We start from the raw sequence: 24303 nt of genomic DNA on the forward strand, positions 1-24303 counted from the left end.
ACAGATTCTACCAAATGGTAGAACTATCCTTCAGCTTTGAATAACTCTACAGGACTAGTTTAGCTGCCATAAGTATGTATGCTTAACACAGGAGTCTTCCTGAGAGCTAGAAACTGGGAAAAATTGTGTAGAACTAATTCTGTAAAGCTGCCATTTGGCTGTTAGTAATCCCAAATTACACCAGGACTGACAATATGTAGTTCTTAAATAACTTTGTGCTTTTTCCCCTGGTGTCCATTTTACCTGTATTTTTGCATTATCTGGGATAGCCAGACAGCCATCTGAATCTTTATCAGTATGGACAGTGGAAACAGTACAGAGGAGAAAAGTTCATCTGAGTGATATTTTTCACTGATGTTTTATAGAGGTGAATTATAAGGCTTCAGAAGTCTAAGGTACGGTTATCTCTTTAATATTTGGAAATTATTGCTGTACAGTTTCAAGTCTTTCTAACTCATAGACTTCAGGGGAAAAACCCTAACAAATTTGGAAAAAAATGTTGAGGTTTTTTATTATTAGTAGTATTAATTTCTTAATAATAAATTATTTGTTTTTATTACAGGGTCGATCTTTGGAATGCCAGTAACTTGAAGTTTGGTGACGAGTTTCTGGGAGAATTGAGACTCCCTTTGAAATTTCTCCGACAGTCCAGTTCTTACGAAGCATGGTATTTGACATTTTTCTTTTGGAGAATAAGTAGAAACATATGTCTACTCTGAAGACTTAAGAGTAATTACTGCTATGTAATAAAGTTTAAATGGAGTTAATTTGTATCTTTTTTGTAAGCAAGCCAAAGTAATCTTAGCAAGTGTAAGAACAAGAAGTTTTGATAATGTGATTAGAGGTTTCAGTCTGCCTCTCTGTAGCATGTGGGAGTTCTAGTATGTTGTTTTTGTATTATTTACTGCAGTTCATCAGCAGTGCTATGGTTTTAGTGTGTGGGTTTTTAATCATATCTACATAAATCTTTATGTTCAGAACTTCCCATGTTGCAGTTGGTGCAAACTTAATTAAGAAGTCTGATTCAGAACTCTCAAGAGTTTGGTACATATATAAATACTCTGTGTATCTGTAGAGTTTCTCTATGCTCCTGTATAGCCTGAGAAAATATGGTGTTTCAGCACTAAGTTTCTGTCCTATTTTTTGCATATCAGGTATTTTCTGCAGCCCAGAGATAATGGTAACAAGTCTTTGAAACCTGATGACCTCGGTTCCTTAAGGTTAAATGTGGTTTACACTGAGGACCATGTTTTCTCCTCAGACTATTACAGTCCGCTGCGAGATGTCCTGCTAAAATCTGCAGATGTTGAGGTAATTTGCTTGTGGTGGTTGTTGTTTACTTGCAGATCATCTTCACAGGGGTCTCTGAAGATTTGTCACTATCTTGCTGGCACCGTTGTTGTTTAATTACCAGAGAGGTCAGCTCTTCCTTTTCAAACCTCAGAGCCTTGTTAAGCTCTGCATATCCCTTGTGCTTGTTTTCAGTCCTTGCAGAGATATTTATCTGCATTTTGTGGGTGAAAGCAGACCCAGGAGCACAGTAGTTTTAGCAGCAGCACATTCTTTGTGATTTTTTAATTTCAGTTGTTTACCTTTACTGGACAGGAGCAGGTTTGTTTGCATAATAGAGAAAAACCCAAGCCGAGAACTCATCCTGAAACATCAGAGATTTGGACCATGTGTGTCCTTGTGTAGATTTTTTACAGTTGTAATGGTGCTTTTGTTTTTTTCAGTAAAAGAATTGGGTTCTGTACTCACTGGCACTTGAAATTGCAAAGGGTTAGAGTTCTTTCTCTTCACTTGCTTCCCAGGCAAGTGACATTTACTGAAAAGATATTTACAGCCATTAAAAATATGGGAGATAAGAAGAGACTGTACTGTAGTAGTTTTTTAATTGCTGCCCTCTTGTGACCAGAACTTACAGCCCACAAAAACTGGGATGTGACATCCATCCACGTTATATACAGACATTTGGGTAACTGGCCATTGCAACTGTTGTGGGGGTTTCTGCATTAAGAAACTAATGGGAATAGAAAGAAAAAAATGGTTGTTCTGGAAGGATTTCTCAAAGTTTTTATCTTCCACTGTTCAGCCTGTTTCAGCATCAGCTGCACATATTTTGGGTGAAGTTTGCAGAGAAAAACAGGAAGCGGCCATACCTCTTGTCAGGCTTTTCTTACACTATGGCAGAATTGTGCCTTTCATAAGTGCCATTGCGAATGCTGAAGTGAAGAGAACTCAGTAAGTACCAAAACCAAACTGCTATCAAAAATACCTAAACTGCATTGGCTACTGCTAGAATCCTCCACTCAGTTTCTAGAAATATGCAGTTTCAGAAGAAAATGCTTGGGTCATTCCTGTTCTTTCTACCTGTGTGGCAGAGTTCTTTCTAAATTCTTTCACTGCTCTCCAGATCTGGTTAATTTGACCTTTAGGAGGAGTCCCCATCATTTTTTGTGAAAATTATTTGCAGGCCTATTCTAACATGTGAGAGCAGGGGTTTTTACTCAGTCTTAAGTATATATGATAACTGAAATTCTACATTACCTTCAGCTGTTCATATGAAATAATTTCAGCTTTATTGTGTGCTAATAAATCATTTAGTGCTGAGTGTTTGTTGAATTTGTTCAAAACAACAAGCAAGTTTCTTCCTAATCATAAATATTTAAGGCAAGCTGTGTGTCTAGTTGTCCCAGTTAGAGGGTGAAGGATTAAGGATGGGATTGAATTTGGCATGGGAGGGCAGAAAATGAAGTTGGTTTTTTTCGGCTGCTACATTTGAATTCCTTGTTTGACTTACTGGTGGGCTGATAGCTCAATAGCGTAGTGTTCATACCAAGCAGATCCTAAAGAATATTTGCTACCACAATCCTTGTGCCTGTGTAGTCATGCTCTTGACTAACAGTAGAAGAGACAACTGGGAGTCCAGGGGAATGACAGATATTGACTGTAAACTTCCTTGGTATAAAATAAAGTTTTTGTGTGGGTTGGCTCTTTTCAGAGTATCTGAGGGATCAAGTGTTTTCTTTCCTGTAGGTAGGTGTATTTTTTCTGAACTGCAGGTTGGTTGAAACAGCATGGTTGCTTTAGCATGAGGAAGCTTGCTGATGCCTAGTCAGTTATGTTCCTTTGGTAAAAAGGCAGCAAAGGTACATATTGTAGATGAGATCATTGGTTATGTACCTTTTTGCATAAAGTAAATTGCTGAGCAGGGAGGTACAGGTATGTGATAGAGCAGCTGGCTGAAGCTTTATCAGTCACAGAGGCTGTATGTCTAATACAAGGTGAGTTCTGTGTGAGAGATTTTTAGGAAAAACTGAGAGTCTGCAAGGTGCCACCTTGCTGCACAGTTCTCAGGGCTGAACTGAGGTCTGCACTGTGTTATCACAGAACAGTACTTTAAGTTCCATAGAAAATATGGCTATGCCATTGGAGCCTATGTTTTCTTCTTCCTCCCAGCTCTCAAGTACTTACTTTGTAGGTGCAAGTAAAGTAGGTCATGTGCAATGTCCAGTGTAGTTGTGAGACTAAAGTCACTGCCTCTTTCCCTTATTCAAATTAGCACTGTTCAGTAGCATGTGAAAACAGATGTTTCCCACATTTGTGCTGTAAACCTCTTGGATTTGAGCCTGTGTATCACTGTGTATTTGGATAGTGCACTGAGAACACGGTGCTAATACAGTGAAGATCTGTAGTCCCTCTGGATTTTCCAAGGCTGCTGCTTTTCTGTTAGACCCTGGAAGTGCACTAAATGCTGCATGACTACACTTAATGGCAGGCTGGTGTCAAAGGAAGGTTTTTTGCTTGTGTATTCAAACCTAGGATTCTGTCACCTTTCACTGCTGTTTTTATTCCATGTATTAGCAGTTCATTACAAAGAGACTAAATTATAGAAAACTGTTCACTTCCAGAGATCCAAACACCATTTTCAGAGGAAACTCGTTAACTTCCAAGTGCATTGATGAGACAATGAAACTGGCAGGGATGCATTATCTGCAAGTTACACTAAAGCCAATTATAGATGAGGTAAGAAGAGTTCAGATTGTTTCTTTGGTAAAATGTCATTGTAAAGGCCTTCAGGGAACAAATACTGTTTATTACTTCTCATTTTAACACTTTGTAAGAATAATGCTTAATGGCTATTAATGGCTTGTTTCTGCATTAAAATCCTGTGTGTTAGGTTAGCCGCAGCTGAGTCGCCCAATTTAGAAACAGTTGGATTGCATTAAAGGAAAAGTAAAATTTCTGTTTATTAAACCACGTTACCCTCTTTTATAAAAACTAGCATATATTGTTTCTGAGAAATTAATAAATAGTGTACACAGCAGAAAGCTGTTGTGAAGCTGTAAGTAATGTGTTGCATCCAGTGGGTATAAAGGGATGCAGTTATTATTAGATAACTGTGCATGTGATGCACATGTTGGAACAATGGTTTATTATCTATCCAGTCCAGAATGGTGGGTGTGGGTATTTTAGTGCTGTAATTGGGCAATACTTTCAGACCACAGACTTCCTTTAAATGATTTGACAATTTCTTCAGCTGTTCTTGTCCTAATGTTTCATCAGAAAATGTCAAGTTTTAAAGAATATGGATATACTTTCAAAGTTGACTGTTTTGGAAAAATAGGACTTCTCTTGAACAGCTTTGCTTGAGAGAGTCTAAAGAACTGTTCTTCATTTCAGTTGAAGGAAAGGGTAGAATGAATTAATGCTGCTTTTTGGAAAAAAAATAAAGATCACACATAATTTACTTTTGCTGTTAAAAGAAAAAAAATATTGTTTATAAAGTTGGCTTTTGTCTTTTACCTCTCATCTCAAAAGCTAACAAATTATGCTCTTTACAAAAGTTTTTGTACTTGTAGATAAATTTATTTATCAGTTGCTAACTATATTTTTTTTCTAGATCTGCCAGGTCCATAAACCTTGTGAAATTGATCCTGTGAAGTTGAAAGATGGTGAAAACCTGGAAAATAACAGGGTATGCATTAGATTTTGAAGACAGTCTCTTTTTTTTGCCATCAAGTTTAACTGACATCCTCAGAAGTTTGATCTTGCAAATAATTTTGTCATTCATTAGAATACACTGTAAGCTTTCTTGACACCACACTCATAATTATTTCACAACAGCTTTACATTATGCTATAAATGCAATACCTGTAGAAAGTGAATGACTTCTGCTGTCCTGAGGACAATGATAACTTAGCCTTTGGCTAACCTGGAGAACTCTCCCTTTAACTATAAGGAGGTTGTAGCAAGGTGGGGGTTGGCCTCTTCTCCCAAGTGAAAAGTGACAGGATGAGCGGAAAAGACCTCAGATTGCATTAGGGGTGGCTTAAAGTGCATATTGGGGAGAAGTTTCTTAAGGGTGGTCAGGCACTGGAACAGGCTGCTGAAGGAAGTGGTGGAGTTAGCCTCCTTAGAAATGTACAAGGGGCATGTGGATGTGGCATGTGGGGACATGGTTTAGTGGTGGACTTGGCAGGGCTGGGTTAACCGTAGGACTCCATGATCTTTCATGGAGAGGTCTTTCCCAGCTTTAATGATTCTATGATTCTGCTGATGAGATAGTGAACCGTGCTAGAAGAAGGAATGATTTGCCATACGGCTGTATCATTTAATGTTTGATTTAATAGGAATGATATTTTTGCTCTTCTTCTTGAATATGTGCATTTCCCAAACAGTATAATTGAGTGAGAGTTTGTTTTTCAAGTGTATAATGTTGAAAGTGGGAATCTTTTAATGATGCCACTCTGAATAAAACCAGGAATAGTGCCACTTTCCACAGCAGAAAATTATACTAATTTTGTCATAATCTTTGCATTTTTTCAGGAAAATCTGAGGCAATATGTTGATCGCATTTTTACTGTAATTACAAAATCTGGTGTAAGCTGTCCTACAGTGATGTGCGATATTTTCTTTTCACTGAGAGAATCAGCTGCCAAACGTTTTCAAGGTGAGTTTATACATATAATTTTATTTTACGTAACTGATAGCTTTTAAATACAGGTGTAGTCTAGCAGTCTGCATGATCCTTGTTGAATTTAGTATGTGAACAGCAGCTTATCCAAAATAATATTTGCAGTATATTAATGCTGTTTTCTCATAGTTTATTCATTCCAAAAAGGAACTTGATTTTTGGTGATGATTGGAATTTTTTCTTAAACATCTTTCTAAGGAAAGCAGCATTTAAAAAGATAATTTTGATGGTCTTTTATAGGTTCAGTATTTGCAAAGCATACTCAGTTTTCAAATGTTCATGATTTTGTAATGGCTCATTCTGCAGATTCCATGCAGTGGAATTATTTTCTGCTTATATGTCAATCTGTAATAAAAGCCAGTCTATAAATTGGAGTTGCTGCAAGCTCACTGCTCTAGGAGCCCATGTGCTGCAAAGGTTTTCTGGCTGTCAAGAGACAGCTCGTTCCAGTCCCTCTTAGTTGTTTTGACTCTGTGAGAGTAAGTAGGCAATGTAAAACCAGAATTAAGCAAAACAACCAAGCTGTGTATTTTCATGAAGGGAAGCAGATTACAGTAGGGAAGTTTTGAGAAAGTAATACAAGTTCAGCTTTTAAACAGTCACTTTGGAGTCGGCAAGCTCAAGCGGAAAACCATTGACTGTGCTGTCATGCTCTTTATTTTATGTTTAAAGAAATAAGTAAAATGTATTTTCTGTAACTACCAACTGGAATATTTTCTGTGACTACCAACTCCAATAGGAGTCTGTACAACACTTGTGCTTAGGACTATAAGTACATAACTGAGACTTGGCCTCTGTGCTGAACGCTTCATAAACTGTGTAAATTATTCCTCATACTTCAGTGCATATATGAAATAGCAGATGCATATGAAATTCCCTGTGTGGTGTAAAAGTGAATGGTGTTCTTGCACCTTATGTTATGAACCTGGTTATTTTTTTAAGGAGGCTCTCATTGACATTTCCTTGGGTTAGGCTAGCTGATCTCTGGCTCCAAATCCTCTGTCATGGGTTAATCCTGTAACTTACAAATACATACATTATCCAGCACATGCTTGAGTTAGCTCTCTCAAGGCTCTGATAATTTCATGAGGCTTTTCAGGAAGGATTATTGAAATGCTGAGTAGAGGTCTTTTTTTTTTTAATAGGTGACCTAGATGTAAGGTACACAGCTGTCAGCAGCTTTATTTTCCTGAGGTTCTTTGCTCCTGCCATTCTTTCTCCAAACCTCTTTCAGCTTACACCACACCATCCAGTAAGTATTGTATTAGTTTTTTTCGAGCTGTGTGTACGGTTCTGTCACCAGAGTCTGTGTATCGAGATTCTTTCTTTGGTTCTTTTAATAGCCTTTAGGAAAAGTACCTTTGTTAGTCCAAAGATCTGTTCTGTCTTAGATATGAAGCATATATTGAATCACTTTGTATGTGAAGAACTTGGGAGATGTTGAAAGAGTGAAATTTAAGGACAAACAAGGTAGATGGTCTAACCTGCTGTGGAAAAAAGGGTCATTGCTTCATTCTCTTCATTCTTGTTGCATCGCATTAATGCTGGCTTGATTGGCAGCAGCACTGGAAATATTTTGGATGTTAACATAAGGCAGGCTTCTAGTAGTTGTTCTTATTGGGAGTGGGGAGGATGTGGACAGCCTTGTTTTTGTTTTGTAAGGGATTGCATTTGGGTCTCTGAAGGTCAGTATGGTAGCTATGGAGCATGATGGCTTACAAGCCAAAAACCTTTTAATATAAAAGCAACTGTTTTCCTGCAGTGTTTTATTAGGGCTCTCCTCTAATTTTTTGTTACTCTTCTGCAAGTGAAATAAGAAAGAAGAACAATAGTTTACCTTCCTCTATTCATAATTTTAAATAGCTAGTCCAGATAATATTGTTCTCCTTCCTAGGATCCTCAGACTTCTCGAACTTTGACACTTATCTCTAAAACCATTCAAACACTAGGCAGCTTATCAAAATCTAAATCTGTAAGTATGCTGTTTTCATTTAATTACTTAATTTAGGAAGGTGATTTTTTTAAATCTTTTATCATTAATTGTAATTACACCTTTAAAATGCTTGAGTTGCACTAGGCTCATGCAAAACTGGTTATGTTTGCTTTGATTATAAGCTGCTCATGTTTAGAGGAAAACTAAATCTGTCTTAATCTGAACTAGATTTCAGTAAAGCAAAATTGTGTGACCAATCTAGAAGTCTGTTTCAGAACTCTTCATTCCTTCCTTTGGAAGAGAGACGATGATCAGGAGAACTTGTGAAGTTCTCTACTTATCTGTGATACATGATCAGCAGCTCTACAGGGCTTAATAGATTGTTTCAGCATTTTAAAACTCAACTGTGAAAAGTCATCCAATAAGGGAAAGTGCTATACTTTCTTATTCATACCAGTTCAGTTTTCTGTCAGTGGTGAGATTAGAGCTAGATGCCCATACTCTGGATGTTTGATTGAAATAAGTGTACCTAAGGCACCACACTGCTATAGCTGGTGGTAATTTGGGGTGGTTGGGGTCTTGTTAGGATTCACACAGGCAACTGTGGGTGACTGTGTACCCTTGGTTATGAGTCCTTCAAGACAGCAGAATTATTTTTCTTACACTTATTGTCAGGAGGAAAAATTAAAGCCAAATCAGAATTTTGAAGCATTTGAAGAATGCATTGTTAACTGTAGTAACTGAACATATGAAATGCATTCTGCTGCCTCTCTGAAATAGAAGTGTGGTACTATTGAATGTGTGCTGTATAACATGAAAGTAGCACTTTGCTTATTTTACTTCTGGCCAGAAAAAAAACCTGTCTGTCTGCAGCGGTTTTCCTCCTGACCTGCTGCTATTAACAATAATGTTTTCTGTATAAACTGTATGATGATATGCATGGTTTTGGCTTTGTATTTCAGGCCAATTTCAAGGAATCTTACATGGCTACATTTTATGACTATTTCAATGAACAGAAATATGCAGATGCAGTAAAAAATGTAAGTAGTACATGTGAAGGTTCTAAAAATCCTGCTGTGCTGTTGAAGTTGAATCCTAGAAAGCAGTACATGCTGTTGGTAGCCCAGGAAGTGTGTTGAGAAAAGCAGACTCCTGATAACTAATATTCAAGAAACTTTTATCAAATTATACACACGTCAGTAGTAAAATTTCTTTGCATCTATTTCTAGTTAATAAATAGGTTAGATTAACAAGCTGCTGCTTAGAGCTTTTGACAAGTGTGTACTTTGTAGAATGCTGCAGATCTGTGATGAAAATTGCTTAGTCCAAAGGAAGTGAAAGATCCATATAACAAAGGAGAAGCACAAGAAGCATTGGGCATCTGCAGTTCTACTGCTTAAGAGCATTTGTGCTATTTTTAGGTTACAACCAAGGAAACTTCCCAAATTCCTCAAGCTTCTGCCATTACATTCTGTTTAACTTCTTTTACAAATACTCTCGTAGCTGTGTGCTATGCAAATGCTGAAAGATTTTAATTTGGATAGTGTGGTCCTGCCATTTTTACATCTGCTTTTTGTTCACCTTTTAGTTTCTAGATCTAATTTCATCTTCAGGAAGAAGAGATCACAAGAGCATAGAGCAACCTATATTGCTTAAAGAAGGGTAAGTATTCATGTCCAACAAAACCATCTACTCATGTGCTTTCTACCATTCTAAGGCAGCCATCTCTTTTTCTGCCACCCTATTCCATTCATGCAATCAGAGAAGAATGTTGGAGAATTCTTGTGTTGCAATTTCTGCTCCCTATGGTTGCTGTAGCTGATTTTAACATATTTTCATTTGATTTAAACATCTTAATATAAATGTGTTTTGAAATAAATGGAGGAAAGAGAAGCCTGTAGAACTTAATTAGCTTAGCTGAGGCAAAATAAACTCAGTATCATATTAAAATCAAGCTGGGATCTTCCTCCTGAACTCTAGTGAATAAAAGCTGTAAAATTTCACTGTGAAGACAGTGGAAGACTGTGAAGACAGATACTGAATAACTTAATGAAAGCAAAGCCTGCAAATGGAGTTTGCTTTTGCTGCCCTGTGAGATACATATGCTAACTATTATCATGGGCATTTCAAGGAAAATTTGACATGCACTTGGAACAGTTTATAGTTTTAGTACCTTTCCTTTTTTGGGATGTATGTTCCATATGCTGTGTTAGTTTCAGACACCAATTGTTGACATTTTTTGTTACAAAACTCGGTTGTTAAGATCATCTAAATGCACTGTAGAAACAGCTTCTTTGAGCTGGGAAGAAGAAAGTAAAAAAATCCAAATTTGTCAGAGCTCAGTAAGCTCAAATACTGTTTGAAAGTAAGCATTCATGGTCATTTTAAGTAATGCAAAAACTACATTTTCAGTGAAAACATGACAACCTCTTCTATTTAACTTTGACAGTTCACTTCTCTGATAAGCCCCTATCCTTAGAAGCAATTTTGTCTAATTTAATTCTGTACGTTTATCATCCTTTTGGTTTTCAAAATAAGTTTATAGTTTGTAACATTTACCCTCTAACTGTAAAACATTTTTTTCTGCCTCTGTCTTTCTTTTGCTCCTGTCTGATTTTTTTCTGTCTTTTCTTGCTCGGCCTGTGGCTGCTGTTGTAAGGACTCTTAAACTAACAGTAAAGAAAGTTGATGGTAATAGTTCATGCAGGTAAGATGGTAGAGGCAGTTGCTGCTTTGCTGTAGCTACTGGCTGACAGCATGTCCTTTGCAGCAGTAGATTTGTCTGACTTAACTTTGGGGAGGAAGTACTCTGTTTAACCATCGTGAAATACCTGTGTAAACCCAGCAGAGAACGTTTAGTTACCCATTTCTTGATATTGACCTTTTACTTTATTTTCCTTGAAACAAAAGCCTGCTGTAAATAGAGAATAAAGGATTTCTGTCTGTAGGAAGAGCACCAAGAAGCACTGTATGGATCCTGAAGAACTTACTGAAAGTGATGAAGAAACCATGCATTTTCTAGGCACTTCTTAATTAGTATCCATGTAAATTATTCTCAAGCTTAAGAAGTGGCCTTCAGCAGTTTATTTATTTTTTTTTACATTTTGCATTTTTGCTATATCTTGTTGGGACTTTTTACAGCCATTGATTTGACTCTTCTCCAGACTGAATGGCTGTTTAGTGGGGTTTCTATTTGCCTTTGCAATATATTTGCTTGCTTTTGTGTTTTTAATCTGTCTTTGACTCTATTAAGAGTATCAAATGGAAAGCTATAGCATAAGTACTTTTGGATGAAAAGATTAGTCACTGGCACTTGGGTTTGCTGACATCAGTCATGCCATCACTGCTTAACAGCTGCCTGCCTGGTTCTTTCCAAAAGGAAGAAAATGAAAAGGAGAACTAATTTTATTTTTTTTTGGTGGTGAAAAGGGCATGTCAATACTTCCAAGCAAAGCTAAGGCGGATCCAGATTCAGGTCTACCATAAACATGAGAAGAAATAGTATGTCCAACCACCTTGTACTAAAATAGATTTGATCTTGGAGTTTTTCTCCCTTTGTTCTTCTGTTTGCTCTGACTTCACATACATTCTGTAATTGCTAGAAACAAAGCAGTTGACCTCATGACTTCTGTGACTTTGAATGCTAGTCACCTATCTCTGGAAAATAAAAGCACATTTTTCTCTTGACTATGTTACCTATGAAGAATTTAATTAGAAATGTGCTCTTAGCTCTGCCATATGGAGTTTCCCTTTTTCAGAGAAGGGAGGCTCTGTAGGAGTTTGCAATTTTAAGTCACCTTCAAATGTTGGCATGAGAAGGATTAGAAACTAACTCAAAGAGCATGTTGTCCTGCCCAAGGGTATCAGTTCTTCCTTTGAAATTTGCCTTAACCTGGAATTATGAGGGCTACTGCCAATGGGCCTGGTGATTACCTGAATCACATGGTGTTATTAAATATTTCTCAAGTATTCCAAGAATAAGAACCGATACAGAACTGTCTGACCATTTTAAGAATGAGAGATTTGTATCTATAACCAGCTAAAAAAAAAATTGCTGCTGTAGACAGTCTTTGTCCGCTTTTGCCCACACAGCTTGGAATGAGCAGCAGGCACCAGCCCAGCTGGTTACAAAATAGTTAAAGTCTGAAGGAACTTGGGTTTCTGTTTGAGCTTTTAACAGACCTGTGGTTTGGTCAGATGTATTGTAGTTATTTGTGACTGAAGGTACCAGAAGCAAGAAACACTATTAGCTGTTCTAAGCATTTTAGCTCTGCTATTGAAAAATCTTAAACCAGGTCATTCGCTGTTCTCTCTGTGTGCTCTTTGTGCTGTGTAGTGCCTTCCTACTTGATAAAAAGTGCTCTGTAGTAAGTAGTTTTTACCCACTCCATTATACAGGTCTGTATTTGGCACAATAGTTAATGTAATGTGTAGAGTAGCTGTTATCAACTCTCTACTGCATATGGACACACATTTTTTATCTTAACAAAAGTGATGCTGAGCAGTATGAAGTCACCAAAGTCACACTGAAGCTTTTGGATTGATTTAGTGGTTAGGAAAGTGGTGTGTGCATCAGTTTCCCAGTAAACTAATTTCACAATATACTCATTCAAGTTTAATTAAAACTGACAAATCACTAAATTAACACCCCTAGTCTGCTGAAAAAGGGGTGGGGGTGCTCTACCTTCCAGCCATGGGATCATTTTGTATGTTACTGAAATTGCATTTCAACTGAATTATCTGTGTGCAGTTGCAAATGAGGCTGTGGAACATCCTGATTTTGTTTCTAGAGCTTGAGAGTGATTAAAGCATGTAAGGGTACAGTCCCTGTGCTCCAGAGGCTTTACACCTGCCTTTTAATTATTAAACATGGTCTAAACTTTTTAAGCTTTCTCACAGCTAAAAAAAAAAAAAAAAAAAAAAGCTTGTAGAGTCAACAGGTTGAGCTTAGCAGAGCAGTACTAACCATGTTCTGCCTTTTTTTCTGCTGTACTTGGAAACCATTTAGCTGGATTTGTAATGCAGAAAGGGCACAAACTGCAGCTCAGTTAACTAACTACAAGTCAAGTTACATGTCTTTCCCCTCATCTAGATCTGGAAAAAGGACAGACCTAACTAACAGATGCACTAAACCTGTCCAAATGTGTCACTTTTCCTTGCCAAGAAAAGACCTCAGTAATTAGAAAACACTGTGTCCCTCCTAAAGCTTTGCAAGTGCTATGACACATCTGTATGTATACACATTTATGTGTAAATCTACATACATAAGCATGTATTGTAACAATTGGTGCCCTGTTTACTAGGTTCATGATCAAGAGAGCACAAGGAAGAAAGCGGTTTGGTATGAAAAACTTCAAGAAGAGATGGTTTCGCCTGACAAACCATGAGTTTACCTATCAGAAAAGCAAAGGTAACAAAGGTTTGCCAGTCTTGTTTTGATACATTGAAGCAAAGACTAAACATAAGGATTCTGTAGGAGTAGAAGACTCAGATCTAGATCTCTAACTGTAGAAGACACAGTGCAGGCATGTCTGTCAGCCTGTATGTTCTTGCTCTTCTTTTAGTGTCTGTATTGACAGTTAGAGAAGCTTCTTGGGTAGCACAATACCCTGTAAGTTAGCAACGTTGTTGATAATATTTGTCTAATGTCAGTTATTAACATCATCTGTAGGTTTCACTGTTACCTAGATTGTCCTAGGAAACAAAACATAGATTCCTCGGGGTGGAATTTGGGTTTGTATTGAACGTTCTCAGATGCATCTCAACATGTGCTCATAAATTCTGTAGTGTTGGCACAACTGGATACAGTAGACAGGAATTCACCTGCAATCTTTGAACTTTAAAAATGTGTCATTCACTTAATGTTGCCTAATAGCAAGGATTTTGCTTTTTGCAAATTGTTCCTGTCTGTTCAGTAGTACACAACAAATACCACTTCCTTCCATCATCTAAGTACATAGGGAGGAAGAAAGATAAGGAAGTATGTTCAGATCATGCCAGTCATTATTTCACACTCAGCTTTGAGATCTTGCATGACCACTAGTTCAGTTCAGCTGACAGGAATGATTTATTTCATTGTCACCTTTGTAGTAAATATACCGTGTCCTGCTGCAGTAATCAGTTTCTAAGAGGTTTGCTAGCATAAGGTAGTGCAGCTGAAAACAGAAATGTACTTAAGATGATACTTAAGGACCATGCTAGCAAATCCCTGCTGAGTGAAAGATTTCCCCTCTTTTCTTATGCAGTCAAAATGATCTTCAAAGAAACTGAATTAGCTCTTATAAAAAGGGAAAAAGGTGAAGATGAATTGTGAGTAAGTGGCTCATTATCTGTGTGTCTGTGTGTTCTGCAGGTGATCACCCTCTGTGTAGCATTCCAATTGAAAACATTCTGGCAGTGGAAAGACTAGAGGAGGAATCCTTTAAAATGAAAAATGTAAGTAGGTCATCTTCATTAATGCATTTGTTAGGCTGCTCCAGATCCACCAGCCTAATCGCCTTTTTCCCTTCTGTAACCTGGATTGGATTTCTGTTGAAAGATGTACAACCACAGCTGCTTGTTCTGTATATAGTAGCAGGAGTTTCCAAAAGTACAGCCCATTCAGATTCTTAATAGCCCAGTCAGCAGTCTCTGGGTTTCGTGATCTGCAGCACACTCAGTACTGAGCGCTGCTGATCAGCTGTCAGCTCTGTAAGGTCACACACAGGTAAGATGATCGAGTCCCTGCCCTTTCTGCCAGGCCTCTCTGGTGAGAAGGAACTTGCTGCTTGTGAAGAATCACAACTTCTTTATTAGCTATTAGGTTTCTTTATTGGATCATGAAAGTACATATGTATATGGATTTGTATATTTATATTTTATTTGGGTTAGGTTATGTACCAGAACAACATCTGTGCTGTGCTGGTGTGGTTTACCATTTTGGTTGCCACATTAGGGAATAAAATACAGCTGTATTTCTCATGCATGGAACACTACTGCCAACTTCTGTATTAGGTAAGAACAGACTTGATCAGTTTGGGTGATGTTGGGAGCCTTTTTCATACACCTCTGCCTGTAAAGCTGAGTCCAGTCCTTTAAAAATTTCATTTAAAGTTAAACAAAAAATGAGCTCAGGTTTTTTTCCAGTTCCAAACATGCATCTACCACAGACTCACATATATAAAAGGTTATGACTTTTATCTTTTTCTACCTTTAAGTCCTTCCTGCCATCTACACTGCTTGTGAGCACCATGCAGGGCAGTGCTCAATCCTGCCCCAGATATTAGGTTCATCAAACAGCTCTGTTACAAGTGAAATACAATTCTAGGCTCTTCAGTATTTCCCAGTTTTAGGTATTATTTCGGTAACATCTCTTTCTCTGCTAAAACATGGAGTAAGTTTCAGTTCCACCTGTTTCTAGAACACATCTTAATTGTACTGTAGTTTGCTCTGGTGTTTGTAACTCTACTACACAGGCAAAAACCAACCAAGCTGCAAAATAATTTAGGCTATCAGAAGGCAGCTGTAACATGTGATGAACTGTTGCCAACTGCACTCTGCAAACTAACTTGAACTGAAAGCAGCCACACAGTTGAGATAAAACTCACTGTCTGTTGAGAGGAGTGAGCTATAATTCTATGACTTATGCTGAGTGTACTGAGCTAGACTGAGCATCCAAAATATGTCTGCATTGTGAAGATTCATTATCTGAAAAATGTACCTTTATTGTTAACATCAAAAACCCTGTGTGATTTTGGTTGCTTAAATTCAGTATTACCTGGGAAATCAAGGTGACTACATCCATTCCAGAAAGTAAGATTCACTCTTTCCATTAACAGTAGAAAATAATGTTACCACCTTCTTGTGCTAATATATTCCTGGTTTTCTTGCCATATATAAATAAATTACTGCAGCAAGATCAGAATTCTCAGAACGCCACAGCCGATGTATTTGCAATGGATATTCCCTTGTGGGTGCTTGTGTGATAAAAATTCACATTTTGTGTAAATACTGTCAGTGTGTGTCTGTGCTCTGAATTGCACCAAACGTGTCTTTCTCACTCATGTTAAAACCTGCCTGTCTGGCAGTAAGGCCAGTAGCCTTCGTTGTTCTTAAGCGCAGTTTGAGGAATGTGAGGGTGGCCTTAAGTACTTTTTGGGTCTTCTGCATTGTTTGAGAGGCAACTGGTGGTTTTGGTAGTGTAAAGGTCTTGCAGCCACTTGAAATTCTTGGCTTAGTTGTGGGCTCCTCAGTAACTGTTGCCATATGTTGGATCACTTTGGTTGGTATCCCCTTACACAAAGCCATACTCCTTAAATCTGTTCCTTGTTGCAATGCAGGAGGCTCCATTTAGCCCAGCAGGACATTAAAATTCTTTTCCTTGTAGCTCTGTGTTAATAGAGAGTTGAACTGCATGCTCCTGTCTTCCTTTTTTTCCTTCCAACCCAAGGTCAAATTGCCAGTTATGCCCTGAAGAGTTTTATTGAAAGGACTCTTTGGGGTGTAGTGGGCACTGTTGGACTGATCACACCAAGCAGCTCCTACCCTGCCATGGTGTATTGTGCCTTTCTAATCATTGTCTGATACCATTAGGGACCAATATCAGACCAGTTGTCTGATACCAACAGTGCTTCCCTGCTAAATCCAGGGAAATGGTTGCTTGAGTTTTCTCTTTGCTATTTGGCATGATGCACATTTAAAAGTGTCACAAAGGAAGAAAGGACTGAGCATGGTACCAGTCTGAAAGATTCTCCCAACCAGCTAGCTGCAGAATTCAAGCCAATGTTTCAGTTCTATGTAACAAAGGCAAATCTCAATTTTGTTGAGTCTGGTTTGTTCTTATTGCTTGGTTTGTTTGTATGGTTTTTGTTGGGCTTTTGTGAGTGTGTGTGTGTACACCTCTCTGGTTTTCTTTTTAAAGCAGCACAAAAAACCAGCTGTTTATAAAATTGTATTCCATATGGCAATGTAATGTCTAATGATTTGAATAATCAAGTGAAGAAGTAGAGGGGAGAAAGATAATTTGGGCATATCTGAAAGAGAGAAGAAAATGCATTAATTATTTGCAGAAGCTAGAGGAAATGAAGGAAATGTACCTTTCCAAAATTTGCAGCTAGGATCACTAACTTGAGCTTAGTAATCTTCAGTGTGTGATCAGTGTAATCAATCAGTAAGTCTGTGCATCAAAAATTTCCTTCTTCAGGAGGAGGAAAATAAATACCCTTCTAGGCTGCAAGCGGTTTTGAACAGCTTTAGTTAAGATTTTCAGCGGTCAAGGTGTAACACATAATTAATGTGTAATTATTTAAACTATGTGATGTCAATCAAAGAGAAACAGTATTTTTATGATCTTCTAATAGCAGATGTAGTTGGGTGCAGAAGGATGGAAGTTGCTAAAAGGCAATGGTCATGCTGAAACAGGTACTAAAAGGACTAGAGAAATGGCAGTACTAAGGCAAAGCTGTCACTAAGGCTGGATCCAAATTCTCATTTTTCTCTTTTCTGCCTCCTGCTGAGGAGTGTTTCCTTTCAGGCCAGCACTGGGTTCCTCTGTCAGCCTTCCAAAACTTGGAGTTGCAGCATTACTAAAATTGCTTCCCTGAGGCTGACAACAAATCTTGTTGAGACCTAATCAGCAAGTTGATATTAGATATTTGTAAATCATCTCCTACAGGAATGGTATCTTACTCCTTGTACCAGGTGAAAGGTCTTCTTCTTTCAAGGGCACATTTGCTGCTTGGTTTTGTGTTGAAATGTATTTATTGGTCCATTCTTTTAGTATGCTGTGTTTTTCCTGCAATAAATCTTCACTCTGATTCTAGTCCTAGGTTCACTGACTCATTCTGGTGCTTTATTCCGTGGTTTATTTGCAGATGTTCCAGGTGATCCAGCCTGAAAGGAGAGTCCTGTATATCCAAGCAAATAATTGTGTGGAGGCCAAGGACTGGATTGATATCCTCACCAAAGTTAGCCAGTGCAACAAGAAGCGCCTCACAGTCTACCATCCCTCAGCCTATCTCAATGGCCACTGGCTTTGCTGTAAAGCTACTGCAGACAACACCCCTGGCTGCACACCCTGCACAGGGTAAGGGTTTTAATGTGCCATGGCTACTGCCAGGGGTACATGTGTCTCTGCAGGGTGACTTCCAGGGGCACAGTTAACCAAGATTTGCCAGGTGTGCAGGTGTTCAAAGGCCATCTGTTGGTATTCCTGATTCTGCATGGGATTCAGGATGGAAATGTTGACTTTTTAGAGTTAGAGATGGTGATAGGAGATGACTGTGGGATTAAAAATACTTCGGTTTTGATCATCTGTCATTAATAAAAAAGTCCAAAATCTCTTCAATATCCTGTTTATAAATTCCTGAAGCACTCATCTGCTGATAGATTTAATTTTACACTGATCTTTTCAGGGGGCTGCTCATGCTTTCTCTTAAACAAAGATGTACTGTCTGGTTTGTAGGAAGCAATTTTCATCTAAACTGAGAGAAGTCACAAGACTGTAGTGGTAGTTAGACTAAGATATAAGACCTGGGTAGCTGGAAGTTCAGTGCTTTGGCTCCTCCATCTGGTTGTAGCTATCTAATTCACCATAATATCTGGATACTGATCCAGTCTTCTGTTTCAAGTCCATGAAAGGGTGCTGGATAAATAAAGGCATAAATAAATTTTAACTTGTCTTCTTTTGGGGAAAAATGGAAGGCTTTGAGCTCTGTTACACACAATGTGTTGGCTTTCATGAGAACTCACTTTTACTTTGTTTTCCTTAAGTGCTTTATGTGCCATAATACACTGTTTAGCATATAACTTTTACCTCTCTTCCTGATGCCTTACAGAGGCCTGCCAGCAAATATACAACTGGATATAGATGGAGATAGAGAAACTGAGCGCATCTACTCCCTTTTCAACCTGTATATGCCAAAATTGGAAAAAATGCAAGGTGAGGATTAAAGATCATTACATCTCCAATTCACTTACCAAGGCAAAAATGCCTGTGAAAGTTTGGATGTCCTGGCTTAATCAGCCTTGCAAATCACATCCTGGAACATAGTGGCCTTTATTCCACTTGTTTCCCCTTTTGCTGTCTTGAGGCAGTTGTGTGTATTATTTTTGGTGCAGTCTCATGGTCTGTAAAAAGTTCTTTGCGTACTAACAGTTGTTTGAAATACGGTCTTAACCACATCATCCTAAAATAGCATAGGCACAGACTGTTGCTTAGAGGCTCTGAATTGACAAATCAGAGCCAGAACTGAACCAGAGGTTTACTGATCCTGACAAAAACTTGCACCAGCAAAGCTGAGATTTCAGTGGAATATGGTTTTGTGTTACCAGAAGTCATGTGCATGCACATTCCCTGATTCAGATCCTAACAACAAGCTGGATACAAATGGTTTCAGAAAGGCTCTTTCAGAATTACCCATCGAGGGTGACCTGTGGATGCCTGTGAAATGTTGAAAAGTGGAGTTTTGGCTGGGAAACTTTCAGGAGCTGAGGGAAGCAGAGATGTAATGGAAAGGATAAAAGAAAGAAGAGACGGCAGAGGAAGTTCGTACTAGTAGGCATGCCAAGAGAAGTGTCCGGTGTACACAGTGCCAGACTTGAAATCTCAGTTTAGCACAGGGAGTGGCGGGGAAGCCTTCACTGTGGCACTGATCTTTAAATAGGACTTTATTTTATAATATGAGATAAGCCAGTGGTGTCAAACACACAGACTGGAAAGCACTTTAATCTGTTCCTGGCTGCTGTGCAATTGCAAACTCAAGATCCTCACCACTTCCGAGCTGTCTGAACTGGTGCCCAGCTTTCCCCTGTTCTGAATCCTCGCTGCCAGAGCCAGCATCGAGTGTCAGTGTTGGGGAAAAGGACGCAGGTCTGGCACAGACAGTGCAGCAAGGGGAAGGGAATTTGAAAGCTGAGACTGGCACAGCAGTAAAGCTAGAAGGAGAGACAAAGTAAAATACTCTTTCCCCTTCTTTCCCCTTCTAATACGCTCTGCTACAGTGCAGGAGTAGATCTCATGGGCAGTATGTTGTGGATGTTGATGTGTGGTCAGTATCCAGATCTCTCAGTCAGGAGGGCTCCCTGGTAAGATCAGAAGGTATAGGAGGATAACTTGCCCCTTGGGATATGTTGTAAAGCAGGCAGCCAGACAGTAGTTTTGGCATATTCTGTCTATGCTTATTGTGTGAATCTTTTAGGGGTAATGAGGTAAAACATGACTGCTTCAGCCTGTAATGTTTTCAAATTCAGCCTGTACTTGCTGCCTGGGAATGGAACCTGTTCTAACAAGTGAATATTTGACTTTGTGCAGGCCGACCCTGCAGCACAGTGGCAGAGGCAGGCCTATGTAAGAGTTTCCAAAATGTGTGCATGGGGTGCAGATAGTGGCAGTTGAGATTAAAGCATGGCCTGTGCAGCAAAGGACAGCTTCCCACCAAGCCAGGAGAGCTGCCAGGCTTGCTGCCCTTTCCATATGAGATGAGGAGAAGGGAATGGGCATGGGACGCCCTCTGTGCCTCCCAACAGCCCAGCAAAACTGCTGCTGTTGATGTCAGCCACAGTTCTGTGGTGGTCATACAGAAGCAAACCAAGAAACTGTATGAACCCCAGACTGAATATTTTTAGTCTGCTTGTCTGGCTTTTTTCCGCCTGCCACATATCTATTCCTGTACTATTTTTTTTTCTCCAGAGGCCTGTGGGAGCAAATCTGTATATGATGGACCTGAAGAGGAAGAGTATTCTACATTCATCATTGATGATCCTAAGGAGACATATAAAACACTAAAGCTGATTATTGAAGGTGTTGGAAATTTAGAGCAGGAGCACGCTCAATATAAGAGGGATAAATTTAAGAAGACAAAGTATGGAAGCCAGTAAGTACAATGGGTTGTACAAACAGGGGAATAGCCTGGAAGATGGTATTTCCCTTGCTTATGCTCTGGGTTTCACTGTATTTTGTCCAAAAAAGGTCCTGCAAATACATACAGAGTAGCAGTGTGACTTAGGATTTATATCACAATATTTTAAAGCACTGAAGTGAATTTTTTATGCTTATTTTTAATGCAATTTCATTCATAAAATATAATGTGGGTTTGTTATACTGTTGGTTTTAAATTTTAAACGCATGCTGGTGAGCTGTGCAGTAGTTAATAAAAGAAGATAGATGTGTTTACCAGCTTATCTTGGAGTATTGGTTTAAAAATGGAAAGAGTGGCTGACACAGCCACATGACTGTATTTTGTGTACACATAAAGCATTCTGCATATGGCTGACAAAAGAGAAGATCAATTCAGTCAGTTCTACCTCAAGTAAAATGCAGTATTAACATAACAATTACAACTCTGAAAATCAAATTTAAGGAAAAAGTTCTTGTGTGTTCCACCTTCTGTTCTGACATTTTCATGTCCTGACAGATGGCTCTATGTGTAATACTGGTTTTTTCTTTTCTTTTAGAGAACATCCCATTGGTGACAAGAGCTTCCAGACATACATCAGGCAACAGTCAGAGATCTCAGCACATTCCATATGAAGCGCAAAGGAAATCACAGGACAGTGCTGAAGGGTTGATTAGTGATGCTAAATAGCAAAACAAAAGGGAAGCCACACATGTAGCAAAATGTATGGAAAAGTGTCAAGCTTACAAACTTTGAGACTTGGTAAACGTATTCTCTTTTCAAGAAACTGTTATAATAGTTGCTATGCACTTTATTCATCTGGTTATTGACAGATGATAAAACCCTGCCTTCTAGGCAGTTGTCATGTGTATTTTTAAATTTGCTTTGGTTTCTTGGAATCTAGTGATCAGTTCAATGATCAAGGTGTGTGGACTTCATCTTGACAACTCCCATGCAATTCCTTGTGTTTTGGAAACCAAGCGTGCTGCTAGTATGCAGCATTTTCTAGAAAGGTTGTTTGTTACTGTTTTTTGTTCCTGGTTAATGTATATTATGCCACATCCCCTGCGTGCTCTCTTAGGAAAAGCTTAGTAACACTTTACTTTTAATGCCTGCATTTAGAAAAGAAGCAGAGAAAAATCCCTCTGGCGTAGTCATCTACATTGTAGCGTGTATTTCTGAACAGGCCAAGGAGCAGGCCTTTTGTTTTTACAGCAGTGTAGTTTTTGCTAACTGTGCACAGTTTTTAATAGAAATTCAGATCTGAATGGTACTCTTGATATTTTTGAGATACGAAGTCATTTCTCCAGGCACACTCAGCAGACTTTGGATTTGAAGATGCAATCTCAGCAGTATAATAAAACTGACTCTCATAAATATGAGTAAGAAAGAAATGAACTCATGTCAAAGCTACGTGTCTCTTGCACAGTCCAGTGAATGGTAATGTTTGAAAGTCTGCCAACTGAAAGGCAAGGTAAGCTGATTTTGATGACCTTTGATCACCACAGTGAGAAGGACAAATAGAATATGAATCTGGCAGCTGAGACGTGCTGATTCCCAGGCACAAAAGCCATCAAGATGGTTTTTCTCTGAAAGGATGTTTATGCACTGGAGTCCATGCTATCCTAGTACCACTTGCTTTTCTGGAAAATAGATTTCTACTTTTCCAAAAATGTTTTTAAATACTTTTTAAAAGAGACTTGTTAAATGATATTTAGTATATTAACATGCATAATGATAACTTGGTAATGCTATGAGTATAGTAAAAATGGAATGAGCTGTGTATCTCACTAATACCAACAAAAGGAGAGGAATAAAGATCTTCTAAATATCCAATGCATATTTATGTATGCTGTTTAGCTGTACACCATAATTTTTTCTCTGTGTAAGGGTCTGATATAGAAACATCTAGCTTTGATGGCTTGGAAGCCTGCATGATGGACTTTAGGCCTCTGTGGGCTAGAAGCTAGTACAGGTTTTAAGCTGAGTTGGATCAGAAAGCATTGATCAGTTTAATGTGAAGATGTCTGTCTTTGCTTCAAGTGTTAAAGAATAATTCTTAACCGTGTCCTCATTGCATCTGACATGATTTGAGATGGCTAAAGTACTTCGAATGCCTCTGTTTGTTAGTGATGTTCTTAGGAATTAAGTTTTGGTTTTGTTCGAATATATAGTAGACCACCTTCTAGTAGATGATAAATGATCTTTTATTCATCTTCACCCAGCAGACTGGGGAAAGGGAAGTAATGAAGCATTGCAAAGATGCATTTAGGACTCCAAGCTTTTAGCTGCCATGAACTGCAATTTTTAACACGTATTTGTAACTTAATATTGTTTATAAAATACTAATTACCTGTAATGTGTGTTCTACTTGCCAATTAAAAGAAATGGTTTATTTCTGAGAACTGTGTCCATGTTTGGAGTCTTTTTAAATTCACACGGCCAACAGCATGCTTCTTGGCACAGCATCTGCTGAGAGTGGGGGCCATGGATGGAGATCCTTGTGAGTGAAACCTGCCAAGTCCTGTCCTTGCTCCTGATCCCATCCCCACCCACTCACCCACCCCTTTTCTTGTCAGCGTTGCACCCATGGGACTCTGCAGTGAGCCAGACTGTGCATCTGAGCCGGCCATGAACTACCTTAGCAAAGAAAGCTTGCTCAGATAGGTCAGCATCCTGAACTGGGTCCGTGTGTTACTGCACAGTAACTGAGCTGAGACCATGTTGAAAGGACAGGAGGAACGAGCTGAGCCCACAGCGCCCTGCATACCTGTGGATTGGCTCACAGACCTATGGAACCACCACCCTTGTCCTGTGACAAAGCCTTGGACTTGCTGAGGTCTCTGCTAGTCATACTCCTGGAGCTTACCAGTCCTCTCAGGACAATCGTGCACGGAACTCTGGCTCTGAGGTGGGTGACAAGCTGCACACACTGGTTCTCCTGGGCGGTGTTCCAGGGAGGCTGGGCCATGTACCACCAGGGTGGGAAGCTGCTGACTGGCATTCAGGGTGTGTTCACTCAGCTCATGCTGAAGGTGACTCTCCCTGCTGTGGTGGGTGTCTCTCAGCAGAACCCAGGCGTGTGCTTCCGAGAAGCTGCTGGGGCAGAGCTGCTGCAGGCACGCTCGGGCTGAGTGACAGTGGTGGTTTAACAGATAAACCACATCCAGGAACAAAAACCAAACTGCTGGTGGAGGACACATCACCAGTGTCCTGGTGAAGGTGAACTTAAGTACAATTGTGTAAATGTGGGGTTTTGCTGAGGAACTGTAAACCTTGTTTTGGAAACAAAATTTTACATAGAATGAGGTAGGAAACTGACACGATATTTGTAAGAAATTAGAAGAGTTAAATGCAAAATTACTGTAAAACTATTTCTAGCTCTGTCTCTTTTTCACTCAGTCTCATCTGGTGTCTACAATAATTTTCTTCTCCTGCTAATATATCTTAGCTTAAGTCAATAGGAAATATTTGAAATCTGCTTTTCTTACAGCATAACATTCTGTGTTTGGTGAGGGGGT

At 38.9% G+C, this 24303-nt stretch overlaps 1 protein-coding gene across 4 annotated transcripts in view; it reads left to right on the forward strand.

Moving 5' to 3' along the window:
- The window catches only part of RASA3 (RAS p21 protein activator 3), a 107490-nt gene extending 84306 nt beyond the window's left edge, over positions 1 to 23184 (forward strand). Inside the window, exons 9-25 of one of the 4 annotated variants that reach the window (XM_041465733.1) lie at positions 563 to 667; positions 1155 to 1311; positions 2093 to 2241; positions 3912 to 4026; positions 4904 to 4978; positions 5830 to 5953; positions 7123 to 7229; positions 7872 to 7949; positions 8873 to 8950; positions 9499 to 9572; positions 10570 to 10617; positions 13214 to 13329; positions 14263 to 14345; positions 17762 to 17973; positions 18725 to 18828; positions 20578 to 20761; positions 21342 to 23184. In XM_041465733.1, the coding sequence (XP_041321667.1) occupies positions 563 to 667; positions 1155 to 1311; positions 2093 to 2241; positions 3912 to 4026; positions 4904 to 4978; positions 5830 to 5953; positions 7123 to 7229; positions 7872 to 7949; positions 8873 to 8950; positions 9499 to 9572; positions 10570 to 10617; positions 13214 to 13329; positions 14263 to 14345; positions 17762 to 17973; positions 18725 to 18828; positions 20578 to 20761; positions 21342 to 21417 (1885 nt within the window). In that variant the 3' untranslated portion in view covers positions 21418 to 23184. The remainder of the gene's footprint in view (positions 1 to 562; positions 668 to 1154; positions 1312 to 2092; positions 2242 to 3911; positions 4027 to 4903; positions 4979 to 5829; positions 5954 to 7122; positions 7230 to 7871; positions 7950 to 8872; positions 8951 to 9498; positions 9573 to 10569; positions 10618 to 13213; positions 13330 to 14262; positions 14346 to 17761; positions 17974 to 18724; positions 18829 to 20577; positions 20762 to 21341) is intronic. The other 3 variants (XM_041465734.1, XM_041465735.1, XM_041465736.1) reach the window with 3 other exon arrangements.
- The last annotated feature ends 1119 nt before the right edge of the window (positions 23185 to 24303 follow it).

This window comes from Pyrgilauda ruficollis, unplaced genomic scaffold, assembly GCF_017590135.1.
Source record: "Pyrgilauda ruficollis isolate IOZ18807 unplaced genomic scaffold, ASM1759013v1 scaffold190, whole genome shotgun sequence".
NCBI lineage: Eukaryota > Metazoa > Chordata > Aves > Passeriformes > Passeridae > Pyrgilauda > Pyrgilauda ruficollis.